The sequence below is a fragment of the Equus caballus genome, chromosome 15, assembly GCF_041296265.1.
Source record: "Equus caballus isolate H_3958 breed thoroughbred chromosome 15, TB-T2T, whole genome shotgun sequence".
In the NCBI taxonomy this organism is placed as follows: domain Eukaryota; kingdom Metazoa; phylum Chordata; class Mammalia; order Perissodactyla; family Equidae; genus Equus; species Equus caballus.
Window position 1 is genome coordinate 26,981,391 of NC_091698.1, and position 27,706 is coordinate 27,009,096.

Consider the following 27,706-nt stretch of genomic DNA (forward strand, 5'->3'; position numbering starts at 1 on the left):
CCCGGCTGTTGGGGCCCAGGGAGGAAGGCGGGGCAGCGGAGTAGGGCGCTGGGTGACAGAATCACCTGAAGAGACTTTACACGCACCGATGCTGGGGGGGGACGGTCAGCGTTTGTTGAAATCTCACCAGGTGATACTAACACTTAGCTAGCAGGGAGAGCGCCCATTGCGTGCAATCCACAAATGCCCCTCAGCCCCCACACTCACCTGCCTCAGTTTCTCCATGCTGCCATAGCCCCTCACTTGCAGGAAGATGTTCCCAGGGCAGAGAAGTGGGAAAACCAGCCCCTCAGACCCATGTCCAGGGGGTCACGTCCAGGCCCACATCCAAAGAGTTGTTTTCATGTACTTCTCATTGACCCCTTCCAATGACCCCTCCCCCTCTCCTGGTCCCACCCTCACCCCAGAAAAGACGAGGGATCTCAAACAAGAGAGAAGCTGAGTTTATTCCAATGACTGAGGCCTTGCCACCTGAGGACTCCCAGAGTCTTCCCCTTCAGGGCCCAGAGGAAGGAGGTTCCTTGTGGCAAGCAATGCCCCCTTAGTTCCGGGCCCCCCAGGTAGATGCAAGCCCAGGACCAGGCTATACAACCCCACCCTCCCAAGGTCTTCCTGCCTGCCCCAGCCAGAGAGGACAGGTGACCAGCTGGGGAACGCTGGACCAGTGTGGCCCAGAGGCCTCGGCTGCCCCCCTCACCACAGTCCAGCCAGTGGGGGAAAGGACTGAGCTGGCCCCAGCCAGACTGGCGGTCCTGGGGCGGGGCTGAGGGCACAGAGAAAAAGCTGGGGCGTGGGGGCCTGCAGGCCCTGGGCAGACTGGGGCTCAGGGACACGTGACCTCGGCCCCCTTTTCGCCCCCGGAGGACCCCTCGACCTTGCTCGCCAAGCTGTAGTAGTAAGCCCGCATGCGCTGTTCCACGGTCACAAAGTCTGGACGGTCCTCCCACCTGTGGGGGGTGGGGTAGATCTAGGCCACCGAGCACACCCCCAGAACCCAACTTTCGCTGGAGGGCGGCCGTGCACGGGGCTCAGAAACTCAGTGGGGCCGTCGGGTGGTGGAGACTGGGTACGGAGGAGCTCTCTCGGGTGTGAGTGCTGGAATTCAGGTGTTGCTGGACCGCCTAACAGAAGAGCTGCTGACATACAGGATGCTGGGGTGACCCTACGCTGAGTGGTAACTGGCGAAGACTTAGGGAACTGAATGCATTCAGTGTGGGGGTGACAACTATTGACTGTGGGAAGCTGGGGTACTGAATGCTGAAGGACTGAGCACGTGTCGAGCGCCACGGTACTTGTGTGTTAGGTGCCGGCTTACATGGGTGCAGATATGCTGGCCATAATCGAGCAGAGCATTGGAGCATTGAGGGTGGTCTCAGCTAGCGGAGAGCTGGGGTATTCGCAGTACCGTGTGAGGAATATCCATGTATTGTGTTGGGGTGCTGCGTGCTAGCCTCCTTGGGTATTGGGTGTTGGTATACTGAGTGTTTCCTGACGAAGGCAGGTTAATACGTGTTGGATGGACTGATCATTTATTATTTACTTAGCATAAACAGGGTGTCTGTGTATTGGATGGCTTGGGTGTATTGGATGTCACAGGTGCTGGCCTGTGGAATAATGGAGGTTGGGTAGGAAAGCCATCAACTGTTGGAATGTCCATGCGTTGCGTGGTCAGTGTCAGGAATAGCTTGTTTGGGTGAATGTCGCCCATTGTCTGATGGGAAGTTGCGATACTGATGGTGTTATGAGCTGCGGTGTTCAAGTGGAGCTTCAACCAGACAGAGGAGGGGGTTTTGAATATATTGAGCGTTTGGATGCCTCAGTGGTGGCCCGTCTGGGTAGTTAGGTGTGGAGTGTTGGCTGGTGGGGGACTGAGGAATTAGATACTGGTATTATCCCATGCCCTGAGTATTGTATCACATTTTGGGTAACGGAGTACTAACTTGTTTGAGCACTGCAGGGTCAATGCAGTGAGTGTTGGCTGGGGGTACTGAGGTTTTAGATGCTGGGGCACTGGGTGTCCACAGCTCGGTTATTGGGATGTTGGCCCACTGGAGCACTGTAGGGTCAGTGTGTTGAAGAGTTGAGCGTAGATGCAGGGAGACTAAAGGTACTGAGTCTCGGAAAGGCGAGAACTGGGTGAGAGCCTTTGAGTGGGAAGAGTTATGTTGGACTATTGGGCACCATGACTTCCCGCCCAGTATCAGTTCAGCCAGGTACCCTCCCACCCACCGGCACTCACTTGTAGATCCAGCAGTCGCTCATGAGCGTGTACATTTCGGGCGGACACTCTGGCGGGCACTCCATCCGCTTGCCCTGCTCGATGAAGGCCATGACCTCGGGGCCCTTCATCTTCTGCTCAAGCCAGAGCCAAGTCCACACGTGAGTAAACAGGACCACCACCCCCTCCCCACCTTCCCACCCAGCCGGCCACCCGCCTCTGCCCACGCTAACCTTGTAGGGCTTCTGGCCGTAGGAGAAGGCCTCCCACATGGTGACCCCGTAGCTCCAGACGTCACTGCGGCTGGAGAACTTGCGGAAGTTGATGCACTCGGGCGCATACCACTTGAGCGGCCACTTCCCTGCCGAGCGGGCCTGCGGAGGGGGAGACGCTGCCAGGGCAGAGCTCAGGGACCCTCCGCCCACCCACCGGGGCAGCACAGGGGCGGGGGCTCACGGTGTAGTAGCTGTCGTCGGCACCCAGAGCCTTGGAGAGACCAAAGTCGCTGATCTTGGCATAGTGCCGGTTGACCAGCAGGACGTTGCGGGCCGCCAGGTCGCGGTGCACAAAGTTCTTCTCTTCCAGGTACTTCATCCCCATGGACACCTGGTGCAGCAGCTCCGCCACATTGCTGACGGGGATCTCCTCCCTGAGGCGCAGGGGAGGCAGGGTCAGCTGGGAGGGACAGCCCAGGTTCCCAAGGGAGCAAAGCCCACTTCTCTGAGTACATTCAACAGATGCTTCCTGAGCATCTGCTGTGTGCCGGGCACGGGGCTGCGACAGAGCAGTGAACAAAGTAGGCAAAACCTCCGCCCCCATCCAGTCTCAAGGTTTTAAATTTACCACATACTACGATTCCCAAACTTACACATTTGCCTGCATCTCCCCTGTGCCCTCAGGGGGTCTCATGGGCACCTCAGAGAGAACAAGGACAAAGCAAAGCTCCTGGTTGTTCACATACACACACACACACATACCACAACCAGCTCCTCCCTCCCCCTGCCCCTTTTCTTCTCCAGCAGCTCCATCCACCCATCCTTTCATTCACTCCGGCCAGAAGCACCGGCCCTGCCCTCAGCTCCTCCTTCTCACACCCCACAGCCACTCCGTCAGCAAACCCTGGCAGCTCTGCCTGCAGAGTCCCTCCAGAATCCTCCTACTGCTCCCCACCACTGCCTCTGCACCCCGGTCCAACCCCCATCCTCGCCGGCCTGGACCAGAACAGTCACGTCCACCCTCACCCCACCACGGCCTGTTCTCCCCACACCGGAGTCAGGCCCTGCCCTCCTCTGCTCACAGGCCCCCAGGGGCTCCCACCTCACTCAGGGTGAACGTCCAAGTCCACCCCACGGCCCACAAGGCCCTGCACGATCTGCCCCATCACCTCCCTACCCACATTGCTCCCCCACTCCCCTCCATACTCTGTTCCAGCCACGGGGCCCTCCTTACTCTTTCTCTACCACACCAGGCATGGGCACACCTCAGGGCCTTTGCACTGGCTGTGCCCTATGCCTGGACTGCTCTTCCCCAGAGCTTCACTTTGCTGCCTCCATCACAAACCTCACTTTCTCACTTGTCACCTTCTACTCTGACCCTCCAGACCCCGTATTCCATAGTACTTATCTTCCAACATACTCTATACTTTATTGTATTATAATTATTATTTAAAGCCTCTCTTCCCCAACCAGAATACAGGGCAGAGATCTTTGGATCTCTGGTGATTCCCAAGCACTGGTAACAGGCCCTGTCACAGAGAAATTGCCCAATAAACACTGTGGGTGCACCCTGAAGGCGTGGGCCCCAGCAAGCGCCTGGCTTGCCAGTCGAGTGCCTCAGTAAGCAGAAAAGATTGAGTCTGCAAGTGGAAGAGTTTGAGGCACGAGGGAACACAAGGGAAACTGCAATTTCTTTAGATCCGAGGTTGGCAAATTTTTTCTGTAAAGGGTTAGTAAAAGGATAGTAGCCTTTGCAGGCCACATATGGTCTCTGCCGCGTATTCTTACTTATTCTTTTTGCTTTTACAACCGTTTAAAAATGCGAAACCATGCAGGACAGAAACAAGCCATGGGCTGCAGTCTGCTGACCCCGCTTCCAGTCAAAGATGCCCGACTCTCAGCAGTTTTCACGTGGGTCGTGGATTCGGCTGAGAGAGTTGGGGCGGCAACAGTGACAGGGGTAATGCTCAGAAAGCTCTTACCGGTGGGGCCAGACACTGTTCTAAGCACTACACACATCTAGTCATTTCATCCTCGCAAAGAGCCCCCTGGGGTGGAGTCTGTGATCGCCACCATGATACACACGAGGAAACTGAGGCACAGATGAATTAACAGACTTGCTTGGGGCCACGCTAGTTAGTGGCAGAGCTGAAACTCCAACCTGGAAGTCAGACTCTGCCACCTGCACTATTCACAGCTTTGCCTTGTGGGCGTGAGTGTGGGTGTCAGGGTGAGCAGGGGGGTAGGTGTGAGCGTGTCATGGGTGAAGCAGATGCACGAGGGGGTGGGATGGGCCCTCCAGCCCCCAGCCCCAAACGCCCAGCCCGCCCCGGGCTCACTTCTTTCCCAGCAGGAACTTGTGCAGGGGCCCGCCGCCCGCCATCTCCATGATGAGCATGAGGGCCTCGGCCTGGCAGACACCGATGAGGCGCACGATGTAAGGGTTGTCCAGCTGGTGCATGATCTGTGCCTCGCGCATCATCTCGTCCTTGTCCGCCTTCTCTGTGCTGTGTTTCAACACCTTGATGGCCACGTCGATCTGCTTCCTGCCACGATGCACGCCCACGCAGAGGTGCACATGTGAGCCGCCACAGCTCTGGTCGGCCCCTCACTCCCACCCGACTGGCCTCTCTTCCCCCCGGCCTTGTGTAGGGGACGCTGTGGTTTGCCACCCAGATCTCCCTTCAGGGCCAAGGCACACACTCCCTCCGATGCCAGGAGTGTCAGCTGGGGACAGCTCACAGCCGAGTCCCTCAAAGGGAAGTGCCGCTCACTGAAAAGAACTGCCTCAAAGTGACACCCTCCCCAGGGGCAGCCTGTATCCAGTGACTGGTCAATGCAGGGGTACAAGGGGGCCCCTCTGCAGCTCCCCTGGGTTGGGCCAAGGCCTCTGTTGCAACTGCAGCTCAGTCCAAGCTGTCCCCGTCCCAGGCCTGCTTCTCTCATTCCCTCAGGCTATCCCCGAGCTTGCCTAGGGAATCCTCCAGCACAGGGCTTCCTGTCCCAGGGTCTGTCTCCCAGGCAAACTGACATCACAGCCTGGCTCCAACCCCCAAGGCCGCTCCCCTCCTCTGCCTGCCCCCAGTGGTTCCCCAAACCGTGGCAGGGGCAGCCGTACTTGCGCATGCGGTAGACGCCCTGGCGCACTGAGCCAAAGTTGCCACAGCCAAGTTCGATGTCAGCTATGAGGAGGTTCTCGCGCTTCAAGAAGAGCTTCTTGTCCTTGAGCTCCTCGGGGTCACTGTAGGGGCTCTCATACACGCTTGTGTCCATAGGCATCGGCCGTACTTTCTCTGGGGACGCTAGGCGTGCTGGGCACACGCACACACACACACACACACAGGTGTACACTCCCAAGTCAGGAGGGGGGAGAGGAACAGGGGGACGAGGAGGCAAGGCAGCCTCGCCACCCACAAGGCACATGCCCCTGACAGGGTGCACCATCCAGAGTGTGCACAGACCACAGGAACATGTGTGTGTCCGTGTGCATGTGTGCACTTGTGCATGCTCCTGGTCCCATCTGTGGGTGAAGTGGGAAACCGCATCCAAGCGGACTCTAAAGGCTTGTGCATCTACACGCACACGTAACCATGTGTACACCTGCTGGAGTGTGCACCATGTGTTCACGCACATGCACCCACATATACTCTCAGCCATGTCTCTGTGTGATGGAGGTCCAAAGGCATGTCTGCACGAGTAACCATCAGCGTGCCAGCTGGAACCTGCACATGTGTGCATGTGTGTGCTCTGACGTGTACAACCCTGTCTCTGCCTGCCCGTGTCTAATATGCACCATGCAGCCACGTTTACGAGGGCTCCCACGGTGAGCCTCTGTGTGCACATGCGACCACAGTGGTTTCCTGTGCGCACACGCGGACAGGCCTGCATCCACGTAGGAAACCCAGGAGTACCTGCGGCCAGCGTTTTAGAAACGTGGGCTCTGGAGCCTGCCTGCCAGGGTTCAAATCCCGGCTCCGCTCTGCTTAGCTGCGGGACCTTAGAAACTTAATTGCCCTCCTTTCTCATCTGTAAAATGAGAGTCATTATCATGACTTCCTCCTATGGCCTGTCGGGAGGACTCAACAAGCTCATACACACAGTGAGCTTGGAGAGTGATGGGCACATGGTAGCTACTTCACAAATCTGTGTCTGTGCCCCAGGCATGGCCAGGTGTGCTCCCCTGCGTGTCAGGCACCCATGTACACAGACACAGGTGGGTGTCTGCAGACACAGTGTGTGCACAAGGCAAACCAAGCAACCACCACCTGCCAGGCCTGACCCACGTCCCTCCCCCACCACAGCCCAGAGCCCAGCCAGGGACCTGCTTTCGGCCTGGCCTGAGCCCCCACACACACCACCACCTCTGCCAGCTCACCTGGTTCAGGGGTGTATCCATCTGAGTTGAGGGTGTCAATCCGTTTCTGAGGCTAAAGGTCATGGGGTCAGCAAGAGTCAGCAGGGCCCGAGCTGGAGGCACCCAGCCCCTCTCATGAGACCCATTTCCTCTGAGGACTCCAGAGGAAGGATGGTGCTGGGGGACCCTCTTCTGCTCCACAGCAGCCCCACTCCCCATCCCAGCCTCGCCCTGGGACCAGGACCCATCGCCCACCTAGCTCCATCCCCGAGGCCCCAACTCTGAGATGCAGGCTGACTCACGTGGGTGAACGTGGATGGGTGGGCTGGGAGTGTGGGAGCAGCGGCCCCTGGGGGAGCAGAAGGGACAGTGAGGGGGTGGGGCACGGGGTCTCCTGCTCCCCCCGCCACGTCCCCCCCGCTGCCGCGCTCACCTGCACCCGCGCTGGCATTGTTGTTGGGGCAGGCCTCCTTCAGGCAGTAGATGAGCCCATCAGCCTTCAGCTTCAGGTACTCCACCAGCTGCACGGGGGGGCGGTCAGGGCCGGGCTCCACTCCCCCCAGGAGCCTGAGCACCCCGCCACAGTGTCTCCCCGACAACAGACTGGGTGGCGGCTTACCTGCCACAGCGTGTCAAATTTGGTCCCCTCAGGAATGCAGTATTTGCCCGCCTTGTCCTGGCTGATGAGGTAGTGGTACACGGTTTTCCCATAGATCAGGGACAGTGCATACGTGCCCTGCTCCTTCCGGGGCCTCAGCCTGGTGGGTGCAAGGAGGACACATCACCCCTACAACCACCTGAGTCCCCCCTGTGTGCCCTCCTACTGGGCCCCAGTTCCCCACACACACACACCCTGTGAACTCTGCACCCCAAAGCCTCAGGGAGAAGCAGCAGGGACTGGGGGCGCCAAGGTCAGGCCCACTCCGCCTCCAGACCTACTGGTAGCAGGAGAATGGTGGTGTTCACGGGGAGACACGGTCATCCAAGGCAGACATGTGGCCCTGTAGGACCTGCTACTCAGCCACCCACAGCTGGGCACTTGGCCATCCAGGGGGGACACCTGGTCCTCTGTGGCTGAATACTTGGCCACCCACAGCTGGACACTCAGCTATCCACAGGGGACACTTGCCCATACATTTGGCCATCCATGGAGGGATATTTGGCCATCTGCAGTGGACACAGAGCCACTCACAGGGGGGGACACAGCCTTCAACAGGTAGACTCAAGACCATTTTCTTGGGGAGAGAAAGCCATTTCTGCATGAAGAGCAACAAAGGTAAGCACAGCTCCCTGGTGAGCTCGGGAGGCACCTTTGTACAAGGTAGAACGAGTCACCAGAGCACCTCCAGCCACCCAAAGCCGGTGGCCCTGGTTCTCCTGAGATTCCTCTCATCTCAATAGACTGGTGAACTCGAAGCCTGTCACACACTGCAAAATGTTGGCAAACTTTTCCTTTAGGCAGTGGAATTCTTTGTCAAACAACATCTTCCATGGAAGCTGAAGATGCGAAACAGGTCAGAGCTGAGCTGGGATGGGTGCTCACAGACCCACCCTCCACTCACTTCTCCCACCCCCTCCCCCAGAATCCTGTGATACTTTCAGGGACCTTAGCAAATCGGGGGGAAATTTTAACACCATTGGAATGGTGGCATCGTTATCTGTGTGTGTGTGAGAGTGTGAGGCAGGAAGGAGGGATGGAGGAGGGGAGGGGAGGGGAGAAGAAGAAAGAAAAGAGGCAAAGACTGTGCGAGACTGTGACGAAGCTGAATTAGGGACTTGAGATGAAGCCAGAGAAAGCGGCTTGGACGGTAAAATTAGAGAAAGATGAAATTACATGCGATGAAGGACAAAGCCCAGACAAGAAGAATCGGCTACACCAACCGGAGAGTCGCAGCACCTCCCTCCGCTGTGTATGGCTTGGAGAGAGCCCCCGACGCTCAGGCATCTGGGGAAACGTGTGCTTGAGCAACTGAGATATGAATGTGCGTGAGATGTGTGCCCAAATGTTGGTAAGGTCGCAGCATCACACTCCAGAGGGAGAGTGTGCAACACCTGGACGAAAGTGGGTAACATCTGGATAAGTGCCAGCCATCACTAGGTACCAGAAGATGGAGTCCTCTAGAAGTGCCAGAGGCAGGCTCTGCCCTCAAGTTTCCAGTCCAAAAGGAGAGAAAGATAGCCCCAGATGCCCGTGTTTGAGACGCCCATCATCTTCATTGTGACCTCCTTGTTCCAATCCTGATAGACTGTTTGCAAAACTGGCTGCCTTAATTCTTCTCCCTTAGGTAGTTCCTTCCCCTCAGTGACTCTGGTCTTGGCCACATGACTTGCTTTGGCCAATAGGACATCAGTAGCATTACACAGCAGAGGCTTGAAAAGCACTTGTGTATCAGAACTTGCCCTCTCTGCCTGTTCGTGGGAACCCTGCAACCACCACCGTGTGAACAAGCCCAGGCTAGCCTGCTGGGTGATGACAGCACTGCAGCCAACTCATCCCCATCACCCAGGTGACACTGAGACAATAGCCAGACAAGTGAGAGTGGCCATCCCAACCTATTCAGTCCCAGCCCAGCTGGACGCAAACCAGAAGAACCGCTCAGTTAACTCACAGAATCCTGAGAAGTCATAAACTGTTATTTTGAGTGAGTAAGTCTTCGGATGGTTTGTTACATAGCCGGTGCTAACGGCTACAAATGCAAAGGTAAGCCTACTCTCCTAGAGAAAAGAGTCCTGTCTTAAGTTGTTCAAAAGCCATCCTTGCAGCTGGGCATTATCTGTATCGTTCATTCAAGAGTGCCCTCAGAAGCCTTGGGAACTTCACTCCAGTTTACAGCCCAAATCTCTTAGAGTGTAAAAACTTATTTTATCAGCTGACAGCAGAACCTTGTGGAGGGACCAGCATCTCGTGGGAGACCTGCAGGCAATGTGGTGCACGTGCACAGACCCCGCGAGGGTAGGGGAAAGGAAGGGGATCAGTGCCTCCAAGTGGGCTGGCCCCTGGAGAGGGCGCAGCCCCAGGGGAGGTGGGAGAGAATGAGGATTCAGCCAGACAGGATCTCAGGCCAAGAAGCTGCCACGAGCAAGGAGGCTCTCGAGAATTGACAGACATCCTGGGGAGGGCACGGGCTTCCTGAGGTCTTGGAAAGAGGCAGGCACCAAGTGTCTCTCTATCTTGAGGCCTGAGTGACCTCCGCTGGCATCTGGGTAACGTTTGTTATACAAAGGAAGCTGTGTCCAGACCAGAAAGCCACAGCCCCAGGAAGGCTTTCAAACACCCAGCAGGGTTCTTAAAAGAGCTTTAGAGACATTCTTTCACAGTAACTCACCAATAGCCACACGGTTCAGCTGTGGCTCAGACACGTGCAGAGACACACACAGTCACCCACACATATGAGAGCTAACACAGCACATTTTCAGTCTATGCCAGATACTCCACTATTGCTTTACGCATATCAGTTTGTGTGATCCTTACACCAGACTCTTGGTAGCTACCACCATCATCCACAAGACAGTCAGAGGAAGCTGCCTCCACACCCTCCCAGGCTGCCACCTCACTCAGGACAAAGCTGAGGTCACCTCCCTGGCTCCAGCCCTCACTTACTCAGCTCCAAGCACACTGGCCTCCTTGCTGTTTCTTGAACATGCCAAGAACCTGCTTTCTGGTCTTTGTATTTGCCATTCCCATTTGCCAGGAACACCCTTCTGCCGGAGAGCCCAGCTCACTTCCCACCTCCTTCTGTTCTTTACTCAAAAGCCACCTCATTAAAGAGGCCTTTTCCAACCACCTAACGGGAAACTGCAACCCCTCCCGACCTACACACACAGCACTCACCATCTGACACGCTCCACATTTTATACACACACTCCACATTTGTCTTTTTTTGTCTACCCACTCCACCAGGACCGAGATTTGTGTCTGTTTTGTTCACTACCATGTCCTCAGGGCTTGAAAAAGTGCCTGGCACATAGTAGGTCTTCAGTAAATCTTTGTTGAAGAAAGGAGAGGAAAGTGAAGCATGCAGAAGTTCAGCTACTTGCCCAGCGTCCCCAGCTGGTAAGCAGCGGACGCTGGGTTGCAACCCAGGCAGTCCAGCTCCGGAGTCCTAACTGCTGCTGTTCTTTCTCGTGTAACAGTCCCTTTGCACACTCAGACGCCCTACCCACGAGCACAGGTGAGCACAGGCACACCTCTCACGGCCCACCTGCACACTGAGGCCTGCCCCAGCCTCCAGGATTCAGACAACAAGCCCCAGTCTCGCCCTCCCCAAAGCCCCAGGCCCCATACCCCACATACAGGAACTTGCCGTCGGTCTGCGAGCCTGCATAGAGTTTGCGCTCGGCCTCCTCGCGCGACAGACTGTTGTGGTACCAGGGCATCCGCTCGTGAGCCGTCGTGGCAATGAGCTTCTCCACCTGGGGCGCCTGACTGATGATGGCTTGCTCCAGGGCCTCGCCCTAGGGAAGGGAGAGTAGAGGAGACTTGCAAGTGTCGCCAAGTCCACGGCCACAAGAACCCTCTTCCATCTCCTCAGCCCAGCACCCCGCTGGCCATCCTGGGCACCGTCCCCACCATCCTCCCAGCCCCGCCCCCAGTCCACGCCTCGCCCGCTCCGGGCCCAGTATGCACCTCCACCTTCCCGTCTGGCATAGACGTGCGCCGGGGCATCGCTCAGGACATGGAAGGCGACAGACACCATGCAGCCCTTGCCTCTGAGGCCTCCTCTCAGGCTCCTGCCCCCAACCAGGGCCCCGTCCCTCCAGCTTCCAAATCGGGTGCAACACAGCTTCGAGCAGGCTGGCGAAGACCGCCGCTCTCCCGCAGTCCCCACTACTCCCTTCTCCCCTGGGCCCGCCCCTCTGGCCCCGCGCTCTCACCTCCAACTTCCACGTCTGGCGCACGTAGTCGCGCACCATGGCATCGCGCAGAGAGTCAAAGACGCCGGGCTGCGGCTCGAGCCCAGATGGCCGGTTGCACGGCTTGCGCAGATTGCAGGGCAGCCCGTCGGGGTCGCGCGAGTAGAACTCGCAGAGCTCGGCGGGGCCGCAGTGCGCCTTCCCGCCCGCGATGGCGTAGGTGCCGTTGAGCTGGCGCTCGATGGGGAAGTGGTGGAAGCGCACGTTGTGCACCAGCGAGAGCACGTAGCCGCCCAGCGAGCGCAGGCACTGGCGCAGGAGGAAGAGCCCGTCGGCCATGCCCGCCAGCTTCAGGTGCTCCTCGGCCTCGGCGCGCGAGATGCTGCCGTAGAAGAAGGGCAGGTGCGCCGCGGGGTCCGGCATCGCCGCCGCCGCCCCGCGCAGGCTGCGCGCCCCTGCGCCTCGCCAGACCCTGCGGGTTCAGAGAGAGACTGGGAACGCGTCAGGGCCTCGGCTTCCCTTCCTGGACCCCGTATACTGGGCCCAGAGATAGTGGAGAGACGCCGCAGTGAGGGGCATCCGTGCCCAGAGCTGAACGCGGATTGTGCAGAACCTGCTTGGTGCCAGAGTCAACGTGGAGAGGAGCCCCAGCAAGGCCCAGATCCGGGAGTCCAAACCCGCCTCTGACTTTTCAGAGACCTTGTGCGGAGCTCCCGGACACCCCTACTGGCCGCCACACCCCAGCACCTGGAACCGTTCATTCGTTTCCCAAGCACGTGTTGAATTCTTACTGTTTCAGTCCGGTGCTGGAGATATGGGTGAATGAGCCAGACATGGTCCCTGCCCTCCTGAAGATAACATGGGGCGGGGGGAGGGGGGGTGGGGGGGGGGGTGGGATGCAATAAACAAGGAAAGAGACAAAAATAGTCATCACAGATTGAGGACAGAGTTAGAAAGGAAACAAATAGAGTGGTGTTAGAGAGAAGAGGCCATGTAGCTGTGATGGTCCCCTTCTCTGAGGAGGTAGCATTTGACCTGAGATCCGAAGGATGAGAAGGAGCCTGCTTTTCAGAAAGCATGGAGAGCACTTCAGGCAGAGGGAACAGCAAGTGCAAAGGCCCTGAAGCTGGAACAAGCTTTGTTCCTCAAGGAATTTAACCCCATTAGCCTTCCCCTCTCCCTGTCCACTGACCCTTTCCCCTCAGCCTTAGAAATTCCCCCTTGCCCTGCCCCTCTGCCTTCATGGACAAGTTTCTAGACAGCATAAACCAATCTGAATATCAATAGGGGATTGGTTATATTTTAGGGTTTAACTCCATATAACCCCATTTGACACAGCCATTAAACAAAATGAGATGTGTGATTGGAAAATATGACCCTATCTGGGGAGCAGGACATTTAGATAAATAGATATCTGGTGAGGCAGCTAACCCAACTTGTCTACTCTCAACTTCCTGGGGGGATGGTGATGTCCAATATCTTGATAAGCACTGGGTTACACAGGTGTCTGAATTTCTCAAAACTTGGAGAATGTACGCTTACCATTTGTTCATTTCATCATATTTGGGCCCCTCAATAAAAAAAAAAACCATAAAATATTGAACCCTAGTTCATGATCTGGGTGCAGAAATATTTAGGTGTGATGGGTGCTGATGACTGTAGTTTACTTTGAAAGATGGATGGGTGGAGAGCGATGGATGGGGGCCAGCAGGGAGGTAGATAGATACAGCCAAGTCTTATTATTCACAGCAGTTCTATAAAGTCACTGCAGACACTGAATTAGCAAACGCTGAACCATTGCTCCTAGAGGAAATCCAGGGTCAGGGTCCCTTAAACCTCTGGTCACAGCATTTTCATCAACCCATCGGTATGTAGCGTTGTTTTGTGTGTACGTCTGTTTAAGGACACCTTACTAATACATATTGTTGATTCGTTAACACTGGACTTTCAGTCCCCAGCACCGTTGCTGTAAGCTTCCTTAACACGCGTTTTCTCTGTCAGGCACATCTCAGCCTTCTGGCACTAAGGAACACTGCACAGCACTGCAGCACTGCACTGGCGGGGTGGGGGTCATTAAACAGTGAAATCGCCAACAAAAAGCACAACAGTGTGGCACCAAATAAACCCTGAGGACACTTGCCTACAGTATGGGAGCTGCAACAAGAAGGCAGAGTGACACCTTGTTCACGCTCAGCAGGAGCCTGCGTGCGTGTCAATGGACTCCAATTTCTCCCTGCTGTGCCTATGTCCTCGAATGACAGTGAAACCTTCTTGAGTATTAGTTTTGGGGTTACAAATGAATTTTAGCAAGTAGGTGAATTGGCAAACAGGGAATCTGCTAATAATGAGGATCGACTGCGTGTGATAAAGCAAATATGGCAAAATGTTAATTGTAGAATCTGGGGGGTGGCTAATGGGTATACAGTGAATCCTTTCCATTTTGCTGTATATTTGTAAGTTTAAATATAATGCTGGGAAAAAATTATCTCCCCATAGCCATATCCGGTCATTTCTCTACTAAGGTGGGCCCAGCAAGGCCCCCCCAGGCACCAGTTTCTGTTCCGGGAAGGGTCCTCGGGCCCCCTGCTTAGTTAAACAAACATCAGCAGGGGCACAGAGGAAGCTTATGTGGGTTGAGAATGGCTGCCTCCCCGCTGGGTGTCTGGGGACAGGCAAGGGTGGGCACGGGGCCGAGAGGAAGAACTGGAACGGGCAAGAGGTGAGGTCTGGGCCAGGGCAGCTCAAGCAGGGGCCAGAATCTGCACTCTAACCAGATCGCTTCTGACGCCGGGCCTGGGAGGACAGGACTGAGGGCGTCCTGGATGTCCCAACAGTCACAGGCAGGCAATTAATCAGGATGGCATTTGTGTCCCCACCTGGAGACACAGGTCACCACTCCATAAGGGTGTTTTAAAAAGAGTCGCAAGGTCCTAGGTATTCCCCCTAGAGAAATGGAAGCTTATATTCACACGAAAACCTGCATAGGAATGTTTAGAGCAGCCGTATCCATAATCGCCAAATTTTGGAAACAGCTTAAATGTTTCTCAACAGATGAATAGAGAAACTGTGGTAGGTCCCTACAATGGGACACTACTCAGTGATAAGATGGGATGAAATGCTAATACACCCAGCTATGGGGATGAACCTCAAAGGCATCAGCCTGAGTTGAAAGAAGGCAGACTCAAAAGGCTACAAACTCTGCTTCCATTCAAAACTGTACCCAGGGAGTACACATCAGTGGTTGCCAGAGCCTGGGGGACGGGGGGACAGACTGACTACAAAGGGGCATGAGGGAACTTGGGGAATAGTCTGTATTTTGATTGAGATGGTGGTTTCTCGGCTATATGCATTCATCAAATCTCACAAACTCACTAAAATGGGTGAATTTTACTGTATGTAAATTATACTTTATTTTTTTTAATTAAAGGGAGAAAAAGAGCCCGAAGGCATAGGTACACCAGGCACCAAAAATAATAACTGGGACGGGAACAGGGCTGCCCACACTCCCGCCCCACCTCCTGGGCTCCAACCCTCTCATCCAGCCTCACAATCTGCTCCCCCACCAGGCGGCTCTCCAGCTGCCGGGAGCATTGGTACCGCTGCCCGGTGGGCACCAGGCAAGCACTCAGTGCCCTCCTCGATGCTGGGTCCCCTGAGGGATGGACACCAGTGACCCCCATCTGCTGCTTGGGCCTCATGGCTCTCTTGGGTCCTTCACAAATTCCTGGGCTTGCCTCCTCCCCCTGATGGTTTCTGCTCTCTCCTTCCCCAACCCCTGTCCCCTACCTAGGCTGTCCTATCTGTGGCTACACAGACACGTCCACCTGTCCAGTCCAGATCTGTCTCCTGAGGTCGATTTGTGCTGGCATCACCTCCTTTGATCTCCACCAGCTGTTTCTATTAATAAAACCTGAGATCCAGATCTAACTTACATGGTGCCTGTGGTTGGTTGAACCCCACAGTCTGTTTCCCACAAGACCTGAGCTCCAGGGTCTGCAAGTTGCCTCTAGCCAATTCTTCCCCAAGGCCTCCCTTGCTCAAGAACCTCCTGTGACTCCCTCCTGCCTACTTCATTGAACCCAGCTAACTCCTCGGCCCTCCTTTTGCTCCAGCCAGGCTGCGCATTCGCCTTCCTTCAAATTCACTTCCGTAGGTTTATCCTTGCCGTACCCTCCGCTGGGTGCACCCTCCCCACTCCTCTCCACTTCCCAAATCCGGCCACCCCTGCCTCACAACCTCAGATAGTCACTCCCCATAGAGTGTCAGGACCCAAGAGAAGGCAGCAAGGTGGGGACTTGTCCAGGGACCCTGGGGAGGGGTAGGGTAGCAAAGCTGCTCTCCGGGGCAGGAAGCTGTGGTAGGAAACTGTCGGCAACACGGTTTGAGAAGCTCCGCCCCGCGGTGGCCACAGGTGCAGCCTGGGTAGCCAGAGGGGTGCTAGCACAGAGAGGGGGTGGGGAGAGGCCGGCCCTGGGGCCCCATTCTGGGCCATGAGCCATGACTCGCCCCCTTGGGCCCGAGGCCAGGGTGTCCCGGGGACAGGTGCATCCCCTGTGCATCCTCAACTCTATTGTACTTCCCTGTCTCACTGTCAATAATGACAACAGTGACACCAGCTTTCCAAGGAGCTGGCCAGTCCGCAGCCTCCTGGTGTGACCCTGGCGTGACTCAGGCGGACAGATCAGATGTTCCCTCCTGAGCTGTGTCCCTGCAGACTCCGTGGCTTTCCCACCCTGAGACTCCCCCACCCCAGTCCTGCCTGGGTGACCCCATCCAGGCTCCCCTGGAGCTTGTGAGCTCCTGATGAGTTCAGAGATCCCAACCTGGCCTTCCCAGAGTTTGCAGCTCCACCGGGGACAAGAGGACACGAACCTTGTTCTCACCGCCCAGGCCCTGGGAAGAGGACCAGGAAACCTGGGATCCTTGGCCAGACCTGGCTGCCTGAAATTCCACCACTCGGGCGTCCTCCCTGGGTAAAGGCAGCATTCGATTATATTTGTTCCAGAGAGACCTGATACCCCAAACACACTTCAGAGGAAAAAGGGTCAAGTGATTGAGTCCATTTTCACAAACATCTTAGCATAGTAAAGGCTCTGAGAAGGCCTGCATGGAAGGCCCCTTGTTAGGGGTGTTCAATCCCCACGCCTACGCAGCAGGGCCTTGAAGACTACTGTTCCACAGAACATACTCTGAGCGTCAAAAGTCCCAATTGAATGTCCATCATGAGAGCCCGAAGGGGAGACTGAGGCAGTCAGGCTGCAGAGAGAATGAGCCAATCCAACTGGACTTGGTGGGGGGGGCGGGGGACACCAGCCAGACCTGGAGGCGCCACATTCCACCCTCAGCCGGACCCGGGAGGCATCTCCACTCAAGGCGCTGCCGAAATGGGGCCCAGCCCCCACTGCCCGCGCCGCCTCCCACTGACCCCCAGTCTCTGCCCAAGACTCCGAGTCCCCCTGAAACCACATTCGTGCTCCTTCGTCCACAGGCCACGGTGGCGCCCTGTGCCCACCAATAGAGGCAGCACGGGCACGTGTCAGCCAACGAAATGCCCCGTGCTGATGTTCTAAGTCGCAACGACAGCAGTTAGCGTTGTGCCCCAGACGGTGACAGACCCTCCTTATCTTCCCCCTGACACCAGGGCGGCAGGTTTGAGCCATGGAATCATGGATCCGCCAGCACTGGTGGTGCGGTCCTGGGCAGGGAGCGAGCTCGCTAGACCCCTTGTGGAAAATGGGGCCAGCAGAGGTGCCAGACACTGGGGGGTTGCGGGATTCTCTAAGATAAGGCTTGCCAAGCATGGAGCCCGGGGCCTGGCTGCCCTTATGCTATCACGTCCTTCTCTACTTGCAGCCCTCTGGGACTCCCGCCTCACTCAGGGTTAAAGCCCAGGGCTTACAGCGGCCCCCAAGGCTTTGCACAATCAGCCCTGTCACCTCCTCGCCCTCACTCACTCCAACCAGCCACACAGGGCTCCTTATGTTACTCATTCAGATCACTTGAACAAATCAGGCATGGTCCAACCTCAGGGCCTTTGCACTGTCTGTTCCTTCTGACTGGACACTCTTCCCCCAATATCCCTCGCTTCATTCAGGTCTCCGCCTAAATGGCCTCCTCCAAGAGGCCTTCCCTGACCTCCCTCTCTAAAACTGCCTCCCCTTCTCACTCTTTCCTTGGCCCAGCCTTATTTTTCTTCACCACCGAAAATAGGTGTATCGATTTGTTGACATATGATCTCTGTCCCCTTCTAGAACGTAAGTACCATGAGAGTGGAACCCCTGTCTTGCTCCCCTGCCTATACCAGCAAGGCACACAGTAGGTGCCCAATAAACATCTGTGGTGTGCACAGGCCATCAGTACTGGGTTCCTGAAAAGGTATACAGCCCACTGTGATGGGTGGAGACACCTCTGAGGGTGCGTGGGACCTGGCAGCCTGGGGAGGCGTGAGGGGCTGTGGGGGCTTCCTAGGAGAGAGGAGTGCATGATGCCTAGAGACTTCCTCCACTAACCAACGGAGGGAGAGGAGAGACCACCCAGAGGAGCCTTTGCACAGGCTGTTCCCTCGGCCCAGAACGGTGCGCACACCCTTTGCCTGGCCATGTGCTGCAGGTCCCCTCGGTTGTGCCCTCTGCACTGCAGGTTCCATGATTCCCGCCCCTCCGGCCCCAGGCCGAGTCAGGCACCTCCTCTGCTCCCCCAGAGCCCGTCCTCCCACATGCCAGCCCTGACGGCGGTGATCGCTGGCTGCTTGCTCCTCTGTCTCTGACCAGGCCGGGCTCCCCAAGGCAAGCCGTTGGCGCTCTCGTTTTCTCCTGTAGCCCCTGCTTCCACCCAATACATATTTGTCAGACAGGTGACAACAACAAGAGCCTCGGTGCCAGAGACTTTACAGTGCCACTTATGAGCATCATCCATTCAATCTAAACCTCACCTCAACTCGGTTACATGGGAACTGTCATCCCCATTCCTCAGCTACACAACCTGAGGCTCAGAGAGGTCAAGCTTCCAATCCTGACGGCCAGTGGCAGGCTGCCTGACTCTGACTGGAACCCAGGTCCCTCTCACCCAGCAGCTGGCACTAACCACTCCAGCAAATGTGCATCAGGAGAGCAGAAGCCGCTGCTCCGAGCGGCTGCCCAGGGGCTCCCACTCCCCACAGACCCGGGCTGACCCAGCTGTCGCTGCACTCTGAACAGCCTTCAACTGTCAGGGCCCAGAGCACTGGGCTGTTGGGGGCCAGGGGCAGGTCCCCACATCCAGCAGACTCTCAAGTGTCTGTTGATTGACTGAACAATGCTACAAGACCAGTCTCCCCCACCCCCACCTCTGCTGCCTGAGTTCTAGGGGCTGTGTGACCTCAGCAAGGAGCTTTCCCTCTCTGGGCATCAGGCTCTGGACTGTAAAAGGGAGACGGGGAAAGGCTCAGGGGATGGAAAAGGTGGGATGAGTGGGAAGGACGGGGCCTGACAGAGACGTGGGGACGGCACAGTGCTGTCCTGTACACTGCAGGGTATTTACAGCATTGCTGGCCTCTATCTACCAGATGCCATAACATCCTGAGTCATAACCAAATATGTCTCCAGACATTATCAAATGTCCCTGGGGCCGGGAGGAGGGAAGCAAAATTGGGTCCAGCTGAGAACCACTGCCTTAGCCCTATGCTTTGGGGTGGGGCAGGGAGGGCCAGCACGGCCAGCACGCCGCAGCCCCCAGGAGAGTCTCCAGGAGCTATGCAGTCCAGGCCCGAGACCGCCCGGAGCTGGTCATGGTAAGGAGGATTATAGCGATAAGCTTATGTGGCACCCACTATGCACCAGACACTCTAGAGATGGTCACTGGCCTGATCCTCAAGAGAACCCTAGGAGTGGAGGACTCGTGGACTCGGCATCTGAAGCACAGAGGTGGGGTGACCTGCCCCCAGTCATACAGCACACACAGTAGGTGGCAGAGCCAGGACTGGAATCCAGTCTGCCCGCACACCCCGCGTCCTGCTAGGGCTGTGCATGTGAAGCCCGAGCTCAGGCGAGGGAAGGAAGAGGAGCTCTGCGCCGGCAGCAGGGAGGCCTTCGCAGACGGCACCAGCACTGTCCACCCCGGGAGTCCCTGACCCTAATTTCTCATCAAAGCTATATTAAGCACCTACTGTGTGCACACTGCCCTGGCTGAGATGAGAATAATGACTCTCGTCTTGAGTTGTTCCCACATGAACCCTGTTCCTTCCTGCCAAGACTCTTTCTTGCCTGGGACGCCTTTCCGGACCACTCACCCAACAGTCAGGAGCCAAGTACCGACTAGGTGCCAATATTTGCATCTGCATTTAACAAGATGTGCAAACTGAGGCTCAGAAAAGCCGAGCAACTTGCCAAGGACACACAACGGTTGAGCACGATTTGAGCTGTTTGCTCCTTCACCCCTCTGGGTCCCCCTTTAACCTGAGCTCCCCTACAAGTGGCTCAAGCCTGCCCTGGGCCCCCTCATGGGAATCATCGGCATTTTGTTGTTCAAGTTCACAGCCCTGTCGGAGCCACCCTCATATTCATGATGCCAGGGGCGGGGGGAAGGGGCAGAGCACACATTTGCTTTCTCTGGAGCTTTCCCTGCTTCCTGGAGCCAACAATTCTGCCCTGACCAGGCCCAGCAGGAGGCCAGGGACTGGGCAGGCATCTCTGTGTCCCCTGGACACTACCGCCTGGCTGACCCTTTGCAGAGGGACCTGCTTCGCTCAGCGTGGCCACAAACTGTGTCTGCTTCCTTCTCCAGCTGGAGACCACCCGTCCCAGTTCTCCAGCCCTCCTGGTCTCCACAGTGGCCTCCTGACTCTGTCCTCCCCCAACAGACCCAGGCCACCCCTGGGGACGGCAGCCAGGGGCAGCTCTCTCCGGGGTGACTTACCTGGAGATGTATAGATGGATGTCGGGCCAAACAGGTCTCTGGTCCCCGACGCCGACAGACAGCTGGCTCTAGATGAAGAATTGGGACCAAGAAACCAACTTGGGTGTCTCTGAAGCCAGAACCGCGGCCTGAGGCCCTGCCGGCTCAGCACCCGTCCACACACGCCAGCAAGGTGTAAGGAGGTCAGGCCCTGCCAGGGTTTCTCCCTCGGGGTGGATTGTATTCAGCCTCTGCCAGCTGCCCCGGAGTCCCTGGTGGCGGCCATGGTGGCAGGACAGAGGCAGGAGGCCAGTGGCGGCCACTCACCTGGACGCGGCGGCGGAGCGCGGCCGGCGGGCAGGCCCCGGGCCGGAAGGCCTGCTGTGCTCTTGGCAGCGGGTTTCTCTGAAACTCAGCCTATTTCCTTGATGCGAAGACAGGAAAGGGGGCTGCGTTTGAAGTTTGCGTCAAAGTTACAAAGTGCTGTGTTCAAGGAAAATCGTGGGCCGTGTGCTGGGGGGGTGCAGAGGGCGTTTCCGGCCCAGCACCCTGCCCGTGGTGGCCGAGGCTGGCCGCGGCTGGCCGCGGACAGGGCTCCAGCAGGACTGACCACTGCAGCAGTGGCCCCAAACCTGGAGAGTGGGGGCTGTGTGCGCTGGAATGGGGGGCGGGGAGGGGGTACCGGCTGTGGGAGGGGGTTCCCCGGTCCTCATCGGAAACTAGAATGTCCCACTTTCGCCTCCCAAGGGGCATCGATCCGGCGCCGGGGCCTGGCCCTGGCTGAAGGGCCCAGAAGAGTGATTGATTTATTCCACAGGCAAGTTCAAGCTGGAGAGAGGGCAAATCTGCTAAGTAGGTCCATAGCTGCTGTGGGCCGGACATCGGGACAGCACTGATGGCCCTGTCCCTGCTCCCAAAGGGTTCACAGGCTAGAGGAGGAGGCAGCCGAGTCGACAAGGAGACCAGGGCTGGGATAACGGGAGCTCCACCTGGGGAGCCCAGCGCAGCCTGGGGGTGTCAGAGAAGGACCCTGACAGGGATGGGTCATATTGTCATCTCAGCCCCCTCGGACCTTCTCCACCCACCGCCCCTGGCTGAGCACCACTCCTGCTCTGGCACAGCCTCTTCCTCATGCTCTTTCCTCCCTTCCCTCACACGGGCCCACCCCCATGATGGCACCCAACCCGCACCCCAGGCGACCACCCTTCACATTCGCCCCTCAGCAGCCTGCAGAGCTGCTCTGAGGCCTGGCCAGTTCCTGTCTTTGGCGTCCACTTTGCCCCATCTCTTCCTCAGGGGACCCCCGCCTCTGGGGGCTCTCTCACCCTCTCTCCCCTGCCCTCCGGGTCATGGGGGGTTTCTTCAGCAGCTGGCCCCCCGGTGGGGCCCCAGGGACCTGTGTGGGGCTGTCCCAAGCCCCCTGCTAAGACCCGAAGAACCTTTCCTCTCTGGCCCTGCCACACTGGAGGAAGTGGGTTCAGCTCCCCAACCCGCCTGGCGTCGTCGCCACACTGCACCCCAGGTCTCTTTTCCTGGGGACCCCCTCCCCAGTCTCTACTACCCTCCAGCTCCCTAAACCCCCCTCTCCCCACTCAGGAAATCTTTTTTCTAAGCTCCAGGCTGGGGACCTTTTCTCCTACATAGACTTCCCCGAAAACTGTTGTTGTTAAAAGGCCTTCCTTTCCACACAGGCATCCTGAAACTCAAGATGCAGAAAAAGTCACTCTGTTTCCGTACTGGAAACCCCTTTCTTGGGGTAATGAGGGAAGAATGAAGAGTGAAGAGAGGAGAAATCACAGCATCAGAACCACACGGTCTACAGCAATAATACGGCAGCGCTTCTGCGTGCCAGACAGCATTTGTAAACAGTTTACAATTTAATCCATTTAACCCACTTAATCCACTTTCCAGCTTAGGTAAGGGAAGCCCAGAGAGGTTAAACAACAGACCCAGTGTCCAGGGGGAATTGGAGCGGGCAGTCTGGCCCCACAGCCCAGCGCTGGCAGACAGAGGAGGAAGGAATCCTGACTGCAAACAGCTCCCCGGGGGCCCAGGAGCCGGGAGGAGAGCAGGCTGCATGTGGGGCACTGGTGGGGCAGCTGCGCTTGGGGCTTCCAGTCTCTGGGGTCTTCAGGCCTGAGAAGGGGACTCAGCCTCTGCGAGGCACTGGCTCAGTGGCCCTGCAACCCCCTTCCGGTCCCACAGGCCTGGTGTGAGATGGGCCCGCAGATAAGGCCACGTGTGCTGCCAAAGGGGAGGGAGGTGGACGGTCTTTCGAACAAACATCTAGAGGAAAGCGAGAAAGGATGAAAGCGTGGGCTGGGAAAGTTGCCGGGTGCTGGCTGCCCGCTCGGGGGTGGGGGTGCGTAAACATTCACTCATGATATGCAAAGAACCTCGGAAGAAATCGATTGCTCACTCTCACGCCTCCTCCGGGGCTTTGCCCACGCTGTGTCCCAGCCTGAACTCTCTTCCCCCAGCTCTTCAACTGCCTGACTCCTCCTCCTCCTCCCCTTCCTCCTCCTCCAGGGCAATGATTAAATGCGGCTTCCTCCAGGAAGCCTTCCATCCTCAAACTGGGCAGGTTGGGGCTTTGCGACAGTTTCACCTGACTTTTGAGCAGACCAGATTTGGCTCCAGAGTTGCAAGGACACCAGGCCACCGCTGGGGAAACCTCTGGCAGGTGGGCTGGAGAGTGGAGAGGGCTCATGCCTCAGCACAATGATCCCAAAGGGAGCACAGCCCCCTCCTCCTACGGCCCCTCCTGAGTTCCTTCCCACCTGGGTGTCTTCGGCCATGCAGCTCACCTGCCTTTCCTCTGAGTGGTCAGATTGATACCGGCTTAACACAAGGTTGACATAAGAGAAGCCATGTTGTAGAAAAGAAACCATATTGTGACTTTGGATGACCTCTGATTAACTAACCCAGACATGCTCTGTAGATTTTATGGACCCTCCCAGCTGCTATAAGTTGATAACTTTTGAGTTTCTGAGGAATGTGATGACCCCCAGGCAGAGAGTATGCTGATAGCCATCATCAATGACAACTGAAAGGTAAGGGTATAGGGCATTGCTCTGGTCTCTAATGCACATCCAGTAAAACAAAAGACTATCAGGACTAAGACCAGATGTCTGCCCCACCCGGAGATCTGATGGATGCCCCCACCCAGAGACCAGCCCCCTATGTAACTGGCCTGTAGTCTTTGTTCTGCAGGATGGTTCTCTCCGACATTAGTCGGCCATCTTCCCCCTTGCTGGCAGACTGTAATAAAGAGTCCCTCCTCTCCTACCACCCTGCCTCTTGACTACTGGCACGTCTTCAGGCAGACAGATGACCTCCCCCACCCCCAAACCTTGGGCGGTAACAAGACAACAGTGACTGATCTTCTTGCTGTTCTTTTCTGGTTCTACCATTTATAGCTGAGGGACCCAGCGCAAGTTACTTGACCTCTCTGTGCCTTAGTTTCCTCATTTAGGAAATAGGGATGATAATGGTACCTACCTCGTGGGGCTATTATGAAAACTAAAACAGACCTCAAAGCAAATTCCCCATTATTGCCATCATCATCATCATCATTTCTCTGGATTTTCCCGCTTTTTATAATGTGCTAGTGACTGCATGTCCGGGTGCAGCAACGGGGTCCCCTGCACCCTCCAGAAGCAGCTCTCCAATACTGCATCCTTCCAAGCGCACTTTGGAATCCCTAAGGTTGAAAGTGACCCCGCTTCCCTCAAAAAATAAGTTTAATCCAAACTGGTTTAAGTCAGAAGAGAATCGACTGGCCACAGTAGCCACATGCTGTGCCCTCTCCCAGGGGTCATCAAATGGCTGGCTTCTTAAACATTCAAACCACAATGACAGTGTCACCTCTTCACATATCCCTTTTGGGGCTCCCTATTTATTCAACACTGAGCACCTACCCTATGCCAGAGTCAGTTCCAGGTGCTGTGGACCTGCTGTGAACAACATAGATGGAGATCCCTTCCCTCAGGGAGCTGATGTTCTAGTCAGGGAGATAGAGAAGTAACAAAATAAGTAAGAATTCTATGGAGTGTATCAGGTGGTTTCAAGTGGAAGGATAAAATAAATCAGGAAACAGTAGAAGAGGTGTGTGGGTGTGTGACTTGAACAGAGGGATCAGGGCCAGCCTCACTTAGGGTACAGCCTGTGAGGCAAGACTTGAAGGAGGTACAGGAGGAAGCCATAAAGATGTTGGAGGAAGATCATTCCAGGCAGAGGGAACAGCAAGTGCAAAGGCCCTGGGACAGGACTGTGACCTCTGTGAGATGGGATTGTCTCGTTCCTGGCTTCATCCCCAGCAATGTGAATGGCACTTGGAACATAATATTGTTCAATAAATACAGCATGGATGGATGAAAACTCCAGGTATAGGCTTTAGGAAAAACTTGCTCAGGGCTCAAATGATGGCCCCAGAATTGTTACCTCCTCCACCTGTTGTCTTAATTCTCAGACAACTTTTCTTCCTGTGGTCCAAGATAGTTTCAAATCCTTCTCGAGGAGCAAGAGTCTATCTCTCAGTATTCCCAGCAAAAGCCCCAGCACAGCTCACTGGGCCGAACGGATCGCATGTGGATCCCCCAACCAGTTGCTGAAGCCAGTGGAGGGACGTGAGAGTGACTGAGGACCAGGTCACATGCCCCACCCCACCACACTGAGACCACAGAGAAGAACCCCAAGAGAAGTCAGAGGCCATGGCTGGAAGGAGGGGAAAAGGATGCCAGGCAGAAAGAGGGCCAAAGTTTTGCAGAATAATCATAACAGCTAAGGTTGATTTATCCGTAAAGCAACTATTAACAAACCTAAAAGGAGATATTACCCACAACACAAGAATAGTAGGGGACCTCAACACCCCACTTACATCAATGGATAGATCATCTAGACAAAAAGTCAACAAGGAGATAGTGGAATTAAATGAAAAACTAGACCAGATGGACTTAATAGACATACATAGAACACTCCATCCAAAAACAGCAGAGTATACATTCTCCTCAAGTGCACATGGAACATTCTGAAGGATAGATCACATATTAGGAAACAAGGCAAACCTCAATAAATTTAAGATTGAAATCATATCTGCTATCTTCTCTGACCATAATGCTGTGAAACTAGAAATCAACCACAAGAAAAAAGCAGGGGAAGGAACGAAAATGTGGAGACTAAACAACACGCTACTGAACAGCCAGTGGGTTGTCAAAGAAATAAAAGGAGAAAACAAAAAATATTTGGAGACAAATGAGAAGGAAAACTCACCATACCAACTCAGATGAGATGCAGCAAAAGTGGTCCTAAGAGGGAAATTTATAGCAATACAGGCCCACATTAACAAATAAGGAAAAGCTCAAATAAACAATTTTAAACTACACCTAACAGAACTAGAAAAAGAAGAACAAACAAAGACCAAATTCAGCAGAAGGAGGGAAATAATAAAAAGTAGAGCAGAAATAAATGAAATTGAAACAAAAAAGACTGTAGAAAGGATCAGTGAAACAAGGAGGTGGTTCTTTGAGAAGATAAACAAAAATGACAAACTCTTAGCTAGACTCACTAAGAAAAAAAGAGAGAAGGCTCAAATAAATAAAATTAGAAACAAAAGAGGAGAAATTACAATGGATACCACAGAAATACAAAAGAGTATAAGAGACTATTATGAAAAACTATATGGCAACAAACTGGAAAATCTAGAAGAAATGGGTAAATTCTTAGACTCTTACAACCTCCCAAAACTGAAGCAAGAAGAAATAGAGAATCTGAATAGACCAATCACAAGTAAAGAGATTGAAACAGTTATCAAAAACCTCCCCAAAAATAAAAGTCCAGGACCAGATGGCTTCTCTGGAGAATTCTAGCAAACATTCAAAGAAGATTTATTACCTATTCTTCTCAAACCATTCCAAAAAATTGAGGAAGACGGAAATATTCCTAACACATTCTACGAGACCAACATCACCCTGATACCAAAGCCAGAGAAGGACAGCACAAAGAAGGAAAACTACGGGCCAATATTGCTGATGAACATAGATGCAAAAATCCCGAACAAAATATTCGCAAACCGAATACGGCAATACATCAAAAAGATCATACACCATGATCAAGAGGGATTCATATCAGGGACACAAGGATGGTTCAACATCTGCAAATCAATCAATGTGATACACCACATTAATAAAATGAGGAAGAAAAACCACATGATAATTTCTATAGATGCAGAGAAAGCATTTGACAGGATCCAATGTCCATTCATGACATAAATTCTCAATAAAATGGATATAGAAGGAAAGTACCTCAACATGATAAAGGCCATATACGACAAACCCACAGCCAACATCATACTCAATGGGGAAAAGCTGAAAGCCAAGATGTTCTCATCCCTCTGAGAACAGGAACAAGAGAAGGGTGCCCACTCTTGCCGCTCTTCTTCAACATAGTACTCATGGTTTTGGCCAGAGCAATTAGGCAAGAAAAAGAAATAAAAGGAATCCAAATAGGCACTGAAGAAGTGAAACTCTTGCTGCATGCAGATGACATGATTTTATATGTAGAAAACCCTAAAGACTCCATCAGAATACTATTAGAAATAATTGACAACTACAACAAAGTTGCAGAGTGCAAAATCAACTTACAAAAGACAGTAGCATTTCTATACTCTAATAACGAACTAACAGAAAGAGAACTCAAGAGTTCAATCCTATTTACAATCACAACAAAAAGAATAAAATATCTAGAAATAAATTTAACCAAGGAGGTGAAAGACCTATACAAAGAAAACTATAAGACATTACTGAAAGAAATCGATAATGACACAAAGAAATGGAAAGAGATACCATGCACATGGACTGGAAGAATAAACATAGCTAAAATGTTCATACCACCTAAAGCAATCTACAGATCCAATGCAATCCCAATCAGAATCCCAATGACATTGTTCACAGAAATAGAACAAAGAATTTAAAAATTACTATGGGGCAACAAAAGACCCTGAATAGCCAAAGCAATCCTGAGAAACAAGAACAATGCTGGTGGCATCGCAATCCCTGACTTCAAAATATATTACAGAGGGCCGGCCCATGGCTGAGTGGTTAAGATCGTGCACTCCACTTCGGCGGCTCAGGGCTTCGCTGGTTCGGATCCTGGGCACGGACATGGCACCGTTCATCAGGCCATGCTGAGGCAGCA

General features: G+C 54.7%; 1 protein-coding gene across 11 annotated transcripts in view; it reads right to left on the reverse strand.

The window, feature by feature from the left end:
- Positions 1 to 422: 422 nt before the first annotated feature.
- Positions 423 to 27,706, reverse strand: part of ZAP70 (zeta chain of T cell receptor associated protein kinase 70) — a 33,925-nt gene continuing 6,641 nt past the window's right edge. The window contains exons 1-15 of one of the 11 annotated variants that reach the window (XM_070235094.1): positions 20,840 to 20,975; positions 20,534 to 20,601; positions 16,514 to 16,610; positions 11,663 to 12,113; positions 11,073 to 11,242; positions 7,407 to 7,545; positions 7,221 to 7,308; positions 7,090 to 7,136; positions 6,809 to 6,860; positions 5,552 to 5,744; positions 4,773 to 4,979; positions 2,675 to 2,867; positions 2,452 to 2,592; positions 2,240 to 2,352; positions 423 to 947 (exon numbers count right to left, since the gene is read on the reverse strand). In XM_070235094.1, coding sequence (XP_070091195.1) covers positions 824 to 947; positions 2,240 to 2,352; positions 2,452 to 2,592; positions 2,675 to 2,867; positions 4,773 to 4,979; positions 5,552 to 5,744; positions 6,809 to 6,860; positions 7,090 to 7,136; positions 7,221 to 7,308; positions 7,407 to 7,545; positions 11,073 to 11,242; positions 11,663 to 12,064 — 1,869 coding nt within the window. In that variant the 5' untranslated portion in view covers positions 12,065 to 12,113; positions 16,514 to 16,610; positions 20,534 to 20,601; positions 20,840 to 20,975 and the 3' untranslated portion in view covers positions 423 to 823. Of the gene's footprint in view, positions 948 to 2,239; positions 2,353 to 2,451; positions 2,593 to 2,674; positions 2,868 to 4,772; positions 4,980 to 5,551; positions 5,745 to 6,808; positions 6,861 to 7,089; positions 7,137 to 7,220; positions 7,309 to 7,406; positions 7,546 to 11,072; positions 11,243 to 11,414; positions 12,133 to 16,513; positions 16,611 to 20,533; positions 20,602 to 20,839; positions 21,389 to 27,706 lie in introns of those variants that run through there. The other 10 variants (XM_005599809.4, XM_070235093.1, XM_070235091.1 and 7 more) reach the window with 10 other exon arrangements.